This window comes from Salvelinus alpinus, chromosome 2 (genome assembly GCF_045679555.1).
Source record: "Salvelinus alpinus chromosome 2, SLU_Salpinus.1, whole genome shotgun sequence".
Taxonomy (NCBI): Eukaryota; Metazoa; Chordata; class Actinopteri; order Salmoniformes; family Salmonidae; genus Salvelinus; species Salvelinus alpinus.
In genome coordinates, this window is record NC_092087.1 from 91,275,357 (window position 1) to 91,293,236 (window position 17,880).

At 43.6% G+C, this 17,880-nt stretch overlaps 1 protein-coding gene across 1 annotated transcript in view; it reads right to left on the minus strand.

The window, feature by feature from the left end:
• The window catches only part of LOC139568221 (cAMP-dependent protein kinase catalytic subunit alpha-like), a 37,989-nt gene that overhangs the window by 3,609 nt on the left and 16,500 nt on the right, over window positions 1–17,880 (minus strand). The window contains exons 5-9 of the mRNA XM_071389968.1: window positions 17,621–17,703; window positions 12,916–13,042; window positions 10,261–10,356; window positions 9,797–9,919; window positions 3,087–3,251 (exon numbers count right to left, since the gene is read on the minus strand). Of these exons, the coding sequence (XP_071246069.1) occupies window positions 3,087–3,251; window positions 9,797–9,919; window positions 10,261–10,356; window positions 12,916–13,042; window positions 17,621–17,703 (594 nt within the window). The remainder of the gene's footprint in view (window positions 1–3,086; window positions 3,252–9,796; window positions 9,920–10,260; window positions 10,357–12,915; window positions 13,043–17,620; window positions 17,704–17,880) is intronic.

A 17,880-nucleotide genomic window follows, 5' to 3' on the forward strand; every position in this document is an offset into this window, starting at 1 on the left:
GTACCCTACATGTCAGTTAGACCCCTCACCTTTATCTGGTATACTGTACCCTACATGTCAGTTAGACCCCTCACCTTTATCTGGTATACTGTACCCTACATGTCAGTTAGACCCCTCACCTTTATCTGGTATACTGTACCCTACATGTCAGTTAGACCCCTCACCTTTATCTGGTATACTGTACCCTACATGTCAGTTAGACCCCACCCCTCACCTTTATCTGGTATACTGTACCCTACATGTCAGTTAGACCTCTCACCTTTATCTGGTATACTGTACCCTACATGTCAGTTAGACTCCTCACCTTTATCTGGTATACTGTACCCTACATGTCAGTTAGACCCCACCCCTCACCTTTATCTGGTATACTGTACCCTACATGTCAGTTAGACCCCTCACCTTTATCTGGTATACTGTACCCTACATGTCAGTTAGACTCCTCACCTTTATCTGGTATACTGTACCCTACATGTCAGTTAGACCCCTCCCCTCACCTTTATCTGGTATACTGTACCCTACATGTCAGTTAGACCCCACCCCTCACCTTTATCTGGTATACTGTACCCTACATGTCAGTTAGACCCCACCCCTCACCTTTATCTGGTACACTGTACCCTACATGTCAGTTAGACCCCTCACCTTTATCTGGTATACTGTACCCTACATGTCAGTTAGACCTCTCACCATTATCTGGTATACTGTACCCTACATGTCAGTTAGACTCCTCACCTTTATCTGGTATACTGTACCCTACATGTCAGTTAGACCTCTCACCATTATCTGGTATACTGTACCCTACATGTCAGTTAGACCTCTCACCATTATCTGGTATACTGTACCCTACATGTCAGTTAGACTCCTCACCATTATCTGGTATACTGTACCCTACATGTCAGTTAGACCTCTCACCATTATCTGGTATACTGTACCCTACATGTCAGTTAGACCTCTCACCTTTATCTGGTATACTGTACCCTACATGTCAGTTAGACCTCTCACCATTATCTGGTATACTGTACCCTACATGTCAGTTAGACTCCTCACCTTTATCTGGTATACTGTACCCTACATGTCAGTTAGACCTCTCACCATTATCTGGTATACTGTACCCTACATGTCAGTTAGACCCCTCCCCTCACCTTTATCTGGTATACTGTACCCTACATGTCAGTTAGACCCCACCCCTCACCTTTATCTGGTATACTGTACCCTACATGTCAGTTAGACCCCACCCCTCACCTTTATCTGGTACACTGTACCCTACATGTCAGTTAGACCCCTCACCTTTATCTGGTATACTGTACCCTACATGTCAGTTAGACCTCTCACCATTATCTGGTATACTGTACCCTACATGTCAGTTAGACCCCTCACCTTTATCTGGTATACTGTACCCTACATGTCAGTTAGACCCCTCACCTTTATCTGGTATACTGTACCCTACATATCAGTTAGACCCCTCACCTTTATCTGGTATACTGTACCCTACATGTCAGTTAGACTCCTCACCTTTATCTGGTATACTGTACCCTACATGTCAGTTAGACCCCTCACCTTTATCTGGTATACTGTACCCTACATGTCAGTTAGACCCCTCCCCTCACCTTTATCTGGTATACTGTACCCTACATGTCAGTTAGACCCCTCCCCTCACCTTTATCTGGTATACTGTACCCTACATGTCAGTTAGACCCCTCACCTCTCACCTTTATCTGGTATACTGTACCCTACATGTCAGTTAGACCTCTCACCTTTATCTGGTATACTGTACCCTACATGTCAGTTAGACCTCTCACCTTTATCTGGTATACTGTACCCTACATGTCAGTTAGACCCCTCACCTTTATCTGGTATACTGTACCCTACATGTCAGTTAGACCTCTCACCTTTATCTGGTATACTGTACCCTACATGTCAGTTAGACCCCTCACCTTTATCTGGTATACTGTACCCTACATGTCAGTTAGGCCCCTCACCTTTATCTGGTATACTGTACCCTACATGTCAGTTAGACCCCTCACCTTTACCTGGTATACTGTACACTACATGTCAGTTAGGCCCCACCCTTCACCTTTATCTGGTATACTGTACACTACATGTCAGTTAGGCCCCACCCCTCACCTTTATCTGGTATACTGTACCCTACATGTCAGTTAGACCCCTCACCTTTATCTGGTATACTGTACCCTACATGTCAGTTAGACCCCTCACCTTTATCTGGTATACTGTACCCTACATGTCAGTTAGACCCCACCCCTCACCTTTATCTGGTATACTGTACCCTACATGTCAGTTAGACCCCTCACCTTTATCTGGTATACTGTACCCTACATGTCAGTTAGACCTCTCACCTTTATCTGGTATACTGTACCCTACATGTCAGTTAGACCCCTCACCTTTATCTGGTATACTGTACCCTACATGTCAGTTAGACCCCTCACCTTTACCTGGTATACTGTACCCTACATGTCAGTTAGACCTCTCACCTTTATCTGGTATACTGTACCCTACATGTCAGTTAGACTCCTCACCTTTATCTGGTATACTGTACCCTACATGTCAGTTAGACCCCTCACCTTTATCTGGTGTACTGTACCCTACATGTCAGTTAGACCCCACCCCTCACCTTTATCTGGTATACTGTACCCTACATGTCAGTTAGACCCCTCACCTTTATCTAGTATACTGTACCCTACATGTCAGTTAGACCCCTCACCTTTACCTGGTATACTGTACCCTACATGTCAGTTAGACCTCTCACCTTTATCTGGTATACTGTACCCTACATGTCAGTTAGACTCCTCACCTTTATCTGGTATACTGTACCCTACATGTCAGTTAGACCCCACCCCTCACCTTTATCTGGTATACTGTACCCTACATGTCAGTTAGACCTCTCACCTTTATCTGGTATACTGTACCCTACATGTCAGTTAGACCCCTCACCTTTATCTGGTATACTGTACCCTACATGTCAGTTAGACCCCTCACCTTTATCTGGTATACTGTACCCTACATGTCAGTTAGACCTCTCACCTGTATCTGGTATACTGTACCCTACATGTCAGTTAGGCCCCACCCCTCACCTTTCTCTGGTATACGGCGATCCAATCAGTGGTGGCGAACCACTTGTGTCCCTTGATGTCGTTGACGCCGTTCTTCAGGTTGCCATAGCGCTTGGTCAGGTCCACCTGTAGTAGATTCCTCAACAGATCCTTCAGGTCAGAGCTGAAGTGGGAGGGGAAACGCACCTGGGGGAGGAGAGGGGGGAGGAGAGGAGAGGGAGAATAGATGAGGAGGGGAAGGGGGAGTGGTGGTGTGGGAGAGTAGAGAAGGAGAGGGGGGAGGAGAGGGGAGAGGAGAAGGAGAGGAGGGGAGGAGAGGGGGGAGAGGAGGTGGAAGAAGGGGGAGGAGGGGTGAGGAGGTGATGGGGAGGAGAGGAGAGCGGAGGAGAGGGTGGAGGATTGAGAGGGGGAGGACAGGAGGGAGTGTGGAGAGGGGGAGGAGAGGAGGGTGGAGAGGGGGATGACAGGAGGGAGGGTAGAGAGGGGGAGGACAGGAGGGAGGGTGGAGAGGGGGAGGAGAGGAGGAAAGGGGCGGAGAGATGTTAGAAGGAAGAGGCAAACCAGGTTCTCATCTCAGTGCTGATCTAAAATTACTAGACAGACAGACAGACAGAGAGAGACAGACAGACAGACAGACAGACAGACAGACAGACAGACAGACAGACAGACACACTACCGTTCAAAAGTTTGGGGTCACTTAGACATGTCGTTGTTTTTGATACAAAAGCAAATTTTTTGTCCATTAAATTAACATCAATTTGACCAGAAATACAGTGTCGATGTTGTTACTGTTGTAAGTGACTATTGCAGCTGGAAACAGCTGATTTTTAATAGAATATCTACATAGGCGTACAGAGGCCCATTATCAGCAACCATCACTCCTGTGTTCCAATGGCACGTTGCGTTAGCTAACCCAAGTTCATAATTTTAAAAAGGCTAATTGATCATTAGAAAACCATTTTGCAATTATGTTAGCACAGCTGAAAACTGTTGTTCTGATTAAAGAAGCAATAAAACTGGTCCTCTTTAGACTAGTTGAGTATCTGGAGCATCAGCATTTGTGGGTTCAATTACAGGCTCAAAATGGCCAGAAACAAAGAACTTTCTTCTGAAACTTGTCAGTCTATTCTTGTTCTGAGAAAGGAAGGCTATTCCATGCAAGAAATTGGCAAGAAACTGAAGATTGCTTCTTTAATCAGAACAACAGTTTTCAGCTGTGCTAAGCCTATGAAAATGATCAACTTGAATTAGATAACACAACATGCCATTGGAAAAAACGAGTGATGGTTGCTAATAATGGGCCTCTGTACGTCTGTGTAGATATTCCATTAAAAAAAATCAGCCGTTTCCAGCTGCAATAGTCATTTACAACATTAACAATGTCTACACTGTATTTCTGATCAATTTGATGTTATTTTAATGGACAACAAATGTGGTTTTCTTTCAACAAAAAAAAAGGATATTTCTAAGTGACCCCAAACTCTTGAACGGTAGCATATATATATATATATATATATATATATATATATATATATATATATATATATATATATATATATATATATATATATACAGTGGGGAGAACAAGTATTTGATACACTGCCGATTTTTCAGGTTGTCCTACTTACAAAGCATGTAGAGGTCTGTAATTTTTATCATAGGTACACTTCAACTGTGAGAGACGGAATCTAAAACAAAAATCCAGAAAATCACATTGTATGATTTTTAAGTAATTAATTTGCATTTTATTGCATGACATAAGTATTTGATACATCAGAAAAGCAGAACTTAATATTTGGTACAGAAACCTTTGTTTGCAATTACAGAGATCATACGTTTCCTGTAGTTCTTGACCAGGTTTGCACACACTGCAGCAGGGATTTTGGCCCACTCCTCCATACAGACCTTCTCCAGATCCTTCAGGTTTCGGGGCTGTCGCTGGGCAATACGGACTTTCAGCTCCCTCCAAAGATATTCTATTGGGTTCAGGTCTGGAGACTGGCTAGGCCACTCCAAGACCTTGAGATGCTTCTTACAGAGCCACTCCTTAGTTGCCCTGGCTGTGTGTTTCGGGTCGTTGTCTTGCTGGAAGACCCAGCCACGACCCATCTTCAATGCTCTTACTGAGGGAAGGAGGTTGTTGGCCAAGATCTCGCGATACATGGCCCCATCCATCCTCCCCTCAATACGGTGCAGTCGTCCTGTCCCCTTTGCAGAAAAGCATCCCCAAAGAATGATGTTTCCACCTCCATGCTTCATGGTTGGGATGGTGTTCTTAGAGTTGTACTCATCCTTCTTCTTCCTCCAAACACGGCGAGTGGAGTTTAGACCAAAAAGCTCTATTTTTGTCTCATCAGACCACATGACCTTCTCCCATTCCTCCTCTGGATCATCCAGATGGTCATTGGCAAACTTCAGACGGGCCTGGACATGCGCTGGCTTGAGCAGGGGGACCTTGCGTGCGCTGCAGGATTTTAATCCATGACGGCGTAGTGTGTTACTAATGGTTTTCTTTGAGACTGTGGTCCCAGCTCTCTTCAGGTCATTGACCAGGTCCTGCCGTGTAGTTCTGGGCTGATCCCTCACCTTCCTCATGATCATTGATGCCCCACGAGGTGAGATCTTGCATGGAGCCCCAGACCGAGGGTGATTGACCGTCAACTTCAACTTCTTCCATTTTCTAATAATTGCGCCAACAGTTGTTGCCTTCTCACCAAGCTGCTTGCCTATTGTCCTGTAGCCCATCCCAGCCTTGTGCAGGTCTACAATTTTATCCCTGATGTCCTTACACAGCTCTCTGGTCTTGGCCATTGTGGAGAGGTTGGAGTCTGTTTGATTGAGTGTGTGGACAGGTGTCTTTTATACAGGTAACGAGTTCAAACAGGTGCAGTTAATACAGGTAATGAGTGGAGAACAGGAGGGCTTCTTAAAGAAAAACTAACAGGTCTGTGAGAGCCGGAATTCTTACTGGTTGGTAGGTGATCAAATACTTATGTCATGCAATAAAATGCAAATAATTTCCTTAAAAATCATACAATGTGATTTTCTGGATTTTTGTTTTAGATTCCGTCTCTCACAGTTGAAGTGTACCTATGATAAAAATTACAGACCTCTACATGCTTTGTAAGTAGGAAAACCTGCAAAATCGGCAGTGTATCAAATACTTGTTCTCCCCACTGTATATACACACACACATACCCTACACTATATATGTATATACTGTATATATATATACAGTTGAAGTCAGAAGTTTACATACACCTTAGCCAAATACATTTAAACTCAGTTTTTCACAATTCCTGACATTTAATCCTAGTAAAAATTCCCTGTTTTAGGTCAGTTAGGATCAGCACTTTATTTTAAGAATGTGAAATGTCAGAATAATAGTAGAGAGAAAGATTTATTTCAGATTTGATTTCATTCATAACATTCCCAGTGGGTCAGAAGTTTACATACACTCAATTAGTATTAAAATTGTTTAACTTGGGTCAAACGTTTCGGGTAGCCTTCAACAAGCTTCCCACAATAAATTGGGTGAATTTTGGCCCATTCCTCCTGACAGAGCTGGTGTATCTGAGTCAGGTTCGTAGGCCTCCTTGCTCTCACACGCTTTTTCAGTTCTGCCCACACATTTTCTGTGGGATTGAGGTCAGGGCTTTGTGATGGCCACTCCAATACCTTGACTTTGTTGTCCTTCAGCCATTTTGCCACAACTTTGGGGTCATTGTTTGGGGTCATTGTCCATTTGGAATACCCATTTGCGACCAAGCTTTAACTTCCTGAAATAAGTCTTGAGATGTTGTTTCAATATATCCATATCATTTTCCTTCCTCATGATGCCATCTATTTTGTGAAGTGCACCAGTCCCTCCTGCAGTAAAGCACACCCACAACATGATGCTGCCACCCCCGTGCTTCACGGTTGGGATGGTGTTCTTCGGCTTGCAAGCTTCCCCCTGTCAAGGCGGTTGTAAGGAGAGGACCAAGGTGCAGCGTGGTGAGCGTACATTTTATTTATTAAATAAAAATTACGCCGAACAAAACAATAAACACTACAAAAACAAACCGTGAAGCTCAAAGGCAATGTGCTTTAAACAAAGTAAACTTCCCACAAAGACAGGTGGAAAAAAGGGCTACCTAAGTATGGTTCTCAATCAGAGACAACGATAGACAGCTGCCTCTGATTGAGAACCACACCCGGCCAAACACAAAGAAATACACAACATAGAACATAGAATACCCACCCCAACTCACGCCCTGACCAAACCAAAATAGAGACATAAAAAGGATCTCTAAGGTCAGGGCGTGACACCCACTTTTTCCTCCAAACATAACGATGGTCATTATGGCCAAACAGTTCTATTTTTGTTTCATCAGACCAGAGGACATTTCTCCAAAAAGTATGATCTTTGTCCCCATGTGCAGTGGCAAACCGTAGTCTAGCTTTTTTATGGCAGTTTTGGAGCAGTGGCTTCTTCCTTTCTGAGCGGCCTTTCAGGTTATGTCGATATAGGACTCATTTTACTGTGGATTTAGATACTTTGTACCTGTTTCCTCCAGCATCTTCACAAGGTCCTTTGCTGTTTTCTGGGATTGATTTGCACTTTTCGCACCAAAGTACGTTCATCTCTAGGAGACAGAACGCTTCTCCTTCCTGAGCGGTATGACGGCTGCGTGGTCCCATGGTGTTTATACTTGCATACTATTGTTTGTACAGATGAACGTGGTACCTTTAGGCGTTTGGAAATTGCTCCCAAGGATGAACCAGACTTGTAGAGGTCTACAATTTTTTTTCTGAGGTCTTGGCTGATTTCTTTTGATTTTCCTATGATGTCAAGCAAAGAGGAACTAAGTTTGAAGGTAGGCCTTGAAATACATCCACAGGTATTTAGTGGATGTATTTGGGCCCTAGTCAAAAAGTAGTTCATAAAGGGAAACGGGTGCTATGGCCCTGGTCAAAAAGTAGTTCATAAAGGGAAACGGGTGATATGGCCCTGGTCAAAAAGTAGGTCAAAAAGTAGTTCATAAAGGGAAACGGGTGATATGGCCCTGGTCAAAAAGTAGTTCATAAAGGGAAACGGGTGATATGGCCCTGGTCAAAAAGTAGTTCATAAAGGGAAACGGGTGATACGGCCCTGGTCAAAAGTAGTTCATAAAGGGAAACGGGTGATATGGCCCTGGTCAAAAGTAGATCATAAAGGGAAACGGGTGATATGGCCCTGGTCAAAAGTAGATCATAAAGGGAAACGGGTGATATGGCCCTGGTCAAAAGTAGTCATAAAGGGAAACGGGTGATATGGCCCTGGTCAAAAGTAGTTCATAAAGGGAAACGGGTGATATGGCCCTGGTCAAAAGTAGTTCATAAAGGGAAACGGGTGATATGGCCCTGGTCAAAAAGTAGTTCATAAAGGGAAACGGGTGATATGGCCCTGGTCAAAAGTAGTTCATAAAGGGAAACGGGTGATATGGCCCTGGTCAAAAAGTAGTTCATAAAGGGAAACGGGTGATATGGCCCTGGTCAAAAAGTAGTTCATAAAGGGAAACGGGTGATATGGCCCTGGTCAAAAGTAGTTCATAAAGGGAAACGGGTGATATGACCCTGGTCAAAAGTAGTTCATAAAGGGAAATGGGTGATATGGCCCTGGTCATAAGTATTCATTAAGGGAAACGGGTGATATGGCCCTGGTCAAAAATAGTTCATAAAGGGAAATGGGTGATAGGGCCCTGGTCATAAGTATTCATTAAGGGGAACGGGTGATATGGCCCTGGTCAAAAGTAGATAATAAAGGGAAACGGGTGATATGGCCCTGGTCAAAAGTAGTTCATAAAGGGAAACGGGTGATATGGCCCTGGTCAAAAGTAGTCATAAAGGGAAACGGGTGATATGGCCCTGGTCAAAAGTAGTTCATATAGGGAAACGGGTGATATGACCCTGGTCAAAAGTAGTTCATAAAGGGAAATGGGTGATATGGCCCTGGTCAGAAGTGATCATAAAGGGAAACGGGTGATATGGCCCTGGTCATAAGTATTCATTAAGGGAAACGGGTGATATGGCCCTGGTCAAAAATAGTTCATAAAGGGAAATGGGTGATATGGCCCTGGTCATAAGTATTCATTAAGGGGAACGGGTGATATGGCCCTGGTCAAAAGTAGATAATAAAGGGAAACGGGTGATATGGCCCTGGTCATAAGTAGTTCATAAAGGGAAACGGGTGATATGGCCCTGGTCAAAAGTAGTCATAAAGGGAAACGGGTGATATGGCCCTGGTCAAAAGTAGTTCATAAAGGGAAACGGGTGATATGGCCCTGGTCAAAAGTAGTTCATAAAGGGAAACGGGTGCCATGACCCTGGTCAGAAGTAGATCATAAAGGGAAACGGGTGATATGGCCCTGGTCAAAAATAGTTCATAAAGGGAAATGGGTGATATGGCCCAGGTCAAAACTATTCATAAAGGGAAAGGTGCCACTTGCAACACAACGTAGTGAAACCCAGTCAGTATGCTAGTTTAGCAATATTAGCTATTTCCCTCTCTGACTACAACTCCGGGTAAACTATCCCAAACCCAGCGCCCTCTGCCTCGCTAACACACGTGACCACCCTCCTTAACAACGCGCCAACCAGTTGTGCTACAGAAAAGGATCCTACTCGATAGCTCCGTTGGCAACATTTCAAGCTAGCTATGGAGTGATCTTACGGCACATACTTGTGTCCGTTACAGTAGCCCAGCTCACCTTCCCAGAGACGATCTTTTCGTAAATTTGTATGGGCTGGTCAGCGAAGAAGGGAGGATAACCGGCCGCCATCTCATAGACCAACACACCCAACGCCCACCAGTCTACTGCCTTGTTATACCCCTGGAGAGGGAGGGAGGAGGTCAGGGGAGGAGGAGGGAGGGAAGAAGGGGGGGAATTAGGGGAGTGGGAGAGGGAGAAAGGAGGGAGGGGGAGAGGTAAAGAGGGAGAGAGATTTAACATGTTGAGTGTTACATTGAGGTTTGGAGGTAGAGAAAGTAACTGAGGTCTGTAGTAAACTAATGCCTCAGGGACAGCTGCCTCCTCCATTTTGGTTCCATTATAGTAGTTGCACAGAAATACATTCAGTGCTAAGCCACTGGGACAGCAGTAGGCTCCATAAAAAAATAATTTGCACAGAATCCCATTCAGTGCTACGCCACTGGGCCTCCATTGCGGCTCACCTTGCTGAGGATGATCTCTGGGGCCAGGTACTCTGGGGTTCCACACAGCGTCCAGGTTCGACCTTTCACACGCTTAGCAAAACCAAAATCTGTCACCTGAGAGAGAGAGAGAGACCATTGAAAATACAACCCATAGCAGCAGTTACGCAGTAGTTAAATAGTAGCTACAGAGGAATCTGCAGTACCACTGTTTCCCACTAGGGGGAAAGCAGAGACTGCGCTATAAACCACTGTTGTAGAGCCAGGTACACAGACGTATACAGTAAGCGCATGTAATAGAACCCTTTCCAGTACACGACACACTGACGTCACGCACAGATGCGCAAAACTCTTGGCGGCAGTGAGAAAGCCATTGCCATCTGCGCCCATTCAACATAGCTTTGATTTAAGTTTTTAATACTTCTAAACAAATTCACTTTTTGGGGGGGTTCTCATATGCTTACAATGATGTTTTGATTCTTGCTTGAACAGTCACTAAGATCATATTTGGTTGTGATCTCTGCAAAATAAATATTTTAGATGCAGCAGTTCTTAGCTAGAATGCTAACACTCATTGATATAGGCTCTAGCTAAAGCTAACCAAAGAGCCATTTTACCGGTTGAAGCTGAAGTGTTTTTAAAGTATAATACAGTTGATTTGCGATGATGACACAAATATTATATTAGGCAGGAAATTCATACGAGCCTTAAAATCGAATTGTAATCCAAAAGTAGTGTGAAATGCAGCACTCATAAGCAACATGTAAATAAAGTTTTTTTTGCTGCTGCCGTTCAATAAGAACTCCCACTTGCGCGCATCGCCCTCGTTGCGGCAATGTTTGCAAACACAGGAAGGGGTTTATACCATAGACGGGTTAGCTGACAACGTCACAGAAACGATTGGTGGGGCAGAACGTCCTTGTGTTGTTGTGATTCTGAACGGCCATAAAGCAACAATGACAAGAATATACAATACCCCATAGTGACAAAGTGAAAAGGTTTAGAATTTTTTTGCAAATTCATTAAAAAAAGAAAAACCTTATTTACATACAGTATTTGCAAACAATACCAGTCAAAAGTTTGGACACACCTACTCATTCAAGGATTTGTACTACTTTATACATTGTAGAATAATAGTGAATACATCAAAACTATGAAATAACACAAATGGAATCATGTAGTAACCAAAAAAAAGTGTTAAACAAATCAAAATATATTTTAGATTCTTCAAAGTAGCCACCCTTTGCCTTGATGACAGCTTTGCACACTCTTGGCATTCTCTCAACCAGCTTCATGAGGAATGCTTTTCTTAAAGGAGTTCCCACATTTGCTGAGCGTTTGTTGGCTGCTTTTCCTTCACTTTGCGTTCCAACTCATCCCAAACCATCTCAATTGGGTCGAGGTCGGGTGATTGTGGAGCCCAGGTCATCTGATACAGCACTCCATCACTCTCCTTCTTGGTCAAATAGCCCTTTCACATGCTGGAGGTGTGTTTTGGGTCATTGTCCTGTTGAAAAACAAATGATAGTCCCACTAAGCGCAAACCAGATGGGATGTCGTATCGCTGCAGAATGCTGTGTCACTCCTCAGCAAAAGGCACATGACAGCCTGCTTGGAGTTTTCCCAAAAGGCACCTAAAGGACTCTCAGACCATGAGAAACAAGATTCTCTGGTCTGATGAAACCAAGATTGAACTATTTGGCCTGAATGCCAAGCATCATATCTGGAGGAAACCTGGCACTATCCCTACAGTGAAGCATGGTGGTGGCAGCATCATGCTGTGGGGATGTTTTTCAGCGGCAGGGACTGGGAGACTAGTCAGGATTGAGGGAAAGATGAACGGAGCACAGACAGAACCTTGATGAAAACCTGCTCCAGAGCGCTCAGGACCACAAACTGGGGCGAAGGTTCACCTTCCAACAGGACAGCTACCCTAAGCACACAGCCAAGACAACGCAGGAGTGGCTTCGGACAAGTCTCTGAATGTCCTTGAGTGATCCAGCCAGAGCCCAGACTTGAACCCGATTGAACATCTCCGGAGAAACCTGAAAATATCTGTGCAGCGACACTCCCCATCCAACCTGACAGTGCTTGAGAGGATCTGCAGAGAAGAATGGGAGAAACTCCCCAAATACAGGTGTGCCAAGCTTGTAGCGTCATACCCAAGAAGACTCAAGGCTGTAATCACTGCCAAAGGTGTTTCAACAAAGTACCGAGTAAAGGGTCTGAATACTTATGTAAATGTGATATTTAAGTATTTTTAAAAAAAACTAAAAACCTGTTTTTGCTTTGTCATTATGGGGTAACGTGTGTCGATTGATGAGGGAAAAAAACGATTTAATTCATTTTAGAACAAGGCTGTAACGTAACAAAATGTTGGAAAAGTCAAGGGGTCTGAAAACCTTCTGAATGCTCTGTATTTGAGAAACAACCAGTGCTTGTTGTGCACATTTGTCTTTCTTCAATGAAGACTTGGAGAGGAAATATAGTTTACATGTTGTCAACAATCCTTTGATTCCCCGCCTCGGTTTTGTCCCGTCTATAGCATCCTAAATAAAAATATTACAACCTAATGTGTGTAGCCCGTACATAGCCTTATGTCGGTTTATGTCACCTGTTCATAGCCCTACATCAGGTTAAATTACCTGTATGTAGCTGTATGTCATGCTATGTCACCTGTATGTAGCCCTGCTGGTCTATGAGCAGGTTCTCCGGTTTCAGGTCTCGGTAGATGAGGTCCAGGGCGTGCAGGTACTCAAAGGTGAGGACAATCTGAGCTGCGTAGAACCGAGCATGAGGCTCACTACACGAGAGCGAGAGGAAGGGAGAGAGAGAGACAGACAGATGCATAAGCAAATAAGCAGAGAAGACAACAACAGTAGAATAGATGAAAGTACAACAGAAACTAAACATAATACAGTAGAATAGATGACAGTACTACAGTAACTAAATAGAATACGGTAGAATAGATGACAGCAATACAGTAACTAAATAGAACACAGTAGAATAGATGACAGTACTACAGTAACTAAATAGAATACAGTAGAATAGATGACAGTACTACAGTAACTAAATAGAACACAGTAGAATAGATGACAGTACTACAGTAACTAAATAGAACACAGTAGAATAGATGACAGTACTACAGTAACTAAATAGAACACAGTAGAATAGATGACAGTACTACAGTAACTAAATAGAACACAGTAGAATAGATGACAGTACTACAGTAACTAAATAGAATACAGTAGAATAGATGACAGTACTACAGTAACTAAATAGATGACAGTCTACAGTAACTAAATAGATGACAGTCTACAGTAACTAAATAGAACACAGTAGAATAGATGACAGTACTACAGTAACTAAATAGAACACAGTAGAATAGATGACAGTACTACAGTAACTAAATAGAACACAGTAGAATAGATGACAGTACTACAGTAACTAAACATAACACAGTAGAATAGATGACAGTACTACAGTAACTAAATAGAACACAGTAGAATAGATGACAGTACTACAGTAACTAAATAGAACACAGTAGAATAGATGACAGTACTACAGTAACTAAATAGAATACAGTAGAATAGATGACAGTACTACAGTAACTAAATAGAATACAGTAGAATAGATGACAGTACTACAGTAACTAAATAGAACACAGTAGAATAGATGACAGTACTACAGTAACTAAATACAACACAGTAGAATAGATGACAGTACTACAGTAACTAAATAGAACACAGTGAAATAGATGACAGTACTACAGTAACTAAATAGAACACAGTAGAATAGATGACAGTACTACAGTAACTAAATAGAACACAGTAGAATAGATGACAGTACTACAGTAACTAAATAGAACACAGTAGAATAGATGACAGTACTACAGTAACTAAATAGAACACAGTAGAATAGATGACAGTACTACAGTAACTAAATAGAACACAGTAGAATAGATGACAGTACTACAGTAACTAAACAGAACACAGTAGAATAGATGACAGTACTACAGTAACTAAATAGAACACAGTGAAATAGATGACAGTACTACAGTAACTAAATAGAACACAGTAGAATAGATGACAGTACTACAGTAACTAAATAGAACACAGTAGAATAGATGACAGTACTACAGTAACTAAATAGAACACAGTAGAATAGATGACAGTACTACAGTAACTAAATAGAACACAGTAGAATAGATGACAGTACTACAGTAACTAAATAGAACACAGTAGAATAGATGACAGTACTACAGTAACTAAATAGAACACAGTAGAATAGATGACAGTACTACAGTAACTAAACATAACACAGTAGAATAGATGACAGTACTACAGTAACTAAATAGAACACAGTGAAAAAGATGACAGTACTACAGTAACTAAATAGAACACAGTAGAATAGATGACAGTACTACAGTAACTAAATAGAACACAGTAGAATAGATGACAGTACTACAGTAACTAAATAGAACACAGTAGAATAGATGACAGTACTACAGTAACTAAATAGAATACAGTAGAATAGATGACAGTCTACAGTAACTAAATAGAACACAGTAGAATAGATGACAGTAATACAGTAACTAAATAGAACACAGTAGAATAGATGACAGCACTACAGTAACTAAATAGAATACAGTAGAATAGATGACAGTACTACAGTAACTAAATACAATACAGTAGAATAGATGACAGTACTACAGTAACTAAATAGAACACAGTAGAATAGATGACAGTCTACAGTAACTAAATAGAACACAGTAGAATAGAATAAAGGAGGATCAACTTGATTCTATTCTATTACATGGAATTTGGATAGCATCTACAATCTAGCCCAATCCAGTAGCATGTGTGTGTGTGTGTGTGTGTGTGAGAGTGTGTGTGTGTGTGTGTGTGTGTGTGTGTGTGTGTGTGTGTGTGTGTGTGTGTGTGTGTGTGTGTGTGTGTGTGTGTGTGTGTGTGTGTGTGTGTGTGAGAGTGTGTGTGTGTGTGTGTGTGTAGCAGAGGATGTGAGTGGAGTGGAGCGAGGAGCGGATTTAAAACATGTTTGGAGTGTCGGCCTCTCAACCACCAGCTCCAGTCATATTCTCTGCCCAGCACTTTAGCATTTCCATCATCACTGCTCTTTTAATTAGGCCTATTCTGTTGTATTTCTTTAGCCTACCCCACATGCAGAGATGTTGATATGAGTCAACCAAGAAATAGGTCACAGCCTGTGTAACAGACTGTAAGACAACCAATGAACCCATGCAGCAGCACAGGAGATGTCTACAGGAGATGTCCACAGGAGATGTCTACAGGAGATGTTTACAGGAGATGTCTACAGGAGATGTTTACAGGAGATGTCTACAGGAGATGTTTACAGGAGATGTTTACAGGAGATGTTTACAGGAGATGTCTACAGGAGATGTTTACAGGAGATGTCTACAGGATATGTTTAAAGGAGATGTCTACAGGAGATGTCTACAGGAGATGTCTACAGGATATGTTTACAGGAGATGTCTACAGGAGATGTCTACAGGAGATGTCTACAGGAGATGTCTACAGGAGATGTTTACAGGAGATGTCTACAGGAGATGTCTACAGGAGATGTTTACAGGAGATGTCTACAGGATATGTTTAAAGGATATGTTTAAAGGAGATGTCTACAGGATATGTTTAAAGGAGATGTCTACAGGAGATGTCTACAGGATATGTTTAAAGGAGATGTCTACAGGAGATGTCTACAGGAGATGTCTACAGGATATGTTTACAGGAGATGTCTACAGGAGATGTCTACAGGAGATGTCTACAGGAGATGTCTACAGGAGATGTTTACAGGAGATGTCTACAGGAGATGTCTACAGGAGATGTTTACAGGAGATGTCTACAGGAGATGTCTACAGGAGATGTTTACAGGAGATGTCTACAGGATATGTTTAAAGGATATGTTTAAAGGAGATGTCTACAGGATATGTTTAAAGGAGATGTCTACAGGAGATGTCTACAGGAGATGTCTACAGGAGATGTCTACAGGAGATGTCTACAGGAGATGTCTACAGGAGATGTTTACAGGAGATGTCTACAGGAGATGTCGACAGGAGATGTCTACAGGAGATGTCTACAGGAGATGACTACAGGAGATGTCTACAGGAGATGACTACAGGAGATGTCTACAGGAGATGTCTACAGGAGATGTCTACAGGAGATGTCTACAGGAGATGTCTACAGGAGATGTTTACAGGAGATGTTTACAGGAGATGTTTACAGGAGATGTCTACAGGAGATGTCTACAGGAGATGTCTACAGGAGATGTCTACAGGAGATGTCTACAGGAGATGTCTACAGGAGATGTCTACAGGAGATGTCTATTTAGGCTATTGTTAAAAAAACAGGAGTCTAAGTTTGTAACAGTGTTAAGTTGTCTATCAACTGATACATGTGAGGACAACAGAGCCGACTGAAGTATCTGATCGTCAATGAATGAGAGAAAGAGACTGTCGTTTTTAACACAGCAGCAGCATAGCATCAGCTCGTTCCTGGTTCAAAAGCATATGACAGGATGTTGAAATGTTGAAGCTCCTTAAGACAACCTGCTTCAAAACCAAACGGTACCAAGTCACAAAAATAGATGAGGAGTTTGTTAGATTATCTTTTTATATACAACAAAATGAATGGAGGGAATGACGTGAGCGTGGACGTGAGCGCCGGACCGCTCCGTGAGCGAGGACGTGAGCGCCGGACCGCTCCGTGAGCGAGGACGTGAGCGCCGGACCGCTCCGTGAGCGAGGACGTGAGCGCCGGACCACTCTGTGAGCGAGGACGTGAGCGCCGGACCGCTCTGTGAGCGAGGACGTGAGCGCCGGACCACTCTGTGAGCGAGGACGTGAGCGCCGGACCGCTCTGTGAGCGAGGACGTGAGCGCCGGACCGCTCTGTGAGCGAGGACGTGAGCGCCGGACCGCTCCGTGAGCGAGGACGTGAGCGCCGGACCACTCTGTGAGCGAGGACGTGAGCGCCGGACCGCTCTGTGAGCGAGGACGTGAGCGCCGGACCACTCTGTGAGCGAGGACGTGAGCGCCGGACCGCTCTGTGAGCGAGGACGTGAGCGCCGGACCACTCTGTGAGCGAGGACGTGAGCGCCGGACCGCTCTGTGAGCGAGGACGTGAGCGCCGGACCACTCTGTGAGCGAGGACGTGAGCGCCGGACCGCTCTGTGAGCGAGGACGTGAGCGCCGGACCACTCTGTGAGCGAGGACGTGAGCGCCGGACCGCTCTGTGAGCGAGGACGTGAGCGCCGGACCACTCTGTGAGCGAGGACGTGAGCGCCGGACCGCTCCGTGAGCGAGGACGTGGGATTTCAGACTGCTCAGCTCTGATGTGTAGACGTACCTGAACCTGCCGATTCGTCGTAGATGAGAGAACATCTCTCCACCCGGGACATACTCCATCACCATGTACAGGTTAGTGTTGTCCTGCAGAACAGACAGGATCTGTTACTGATACACACACACACACACACACACACACACACACACACACACACACACACACACACACACACACACACACACACACACACACACACACACACACACACACACACACACACACACACACACACACACACACACACACACACACACACACAC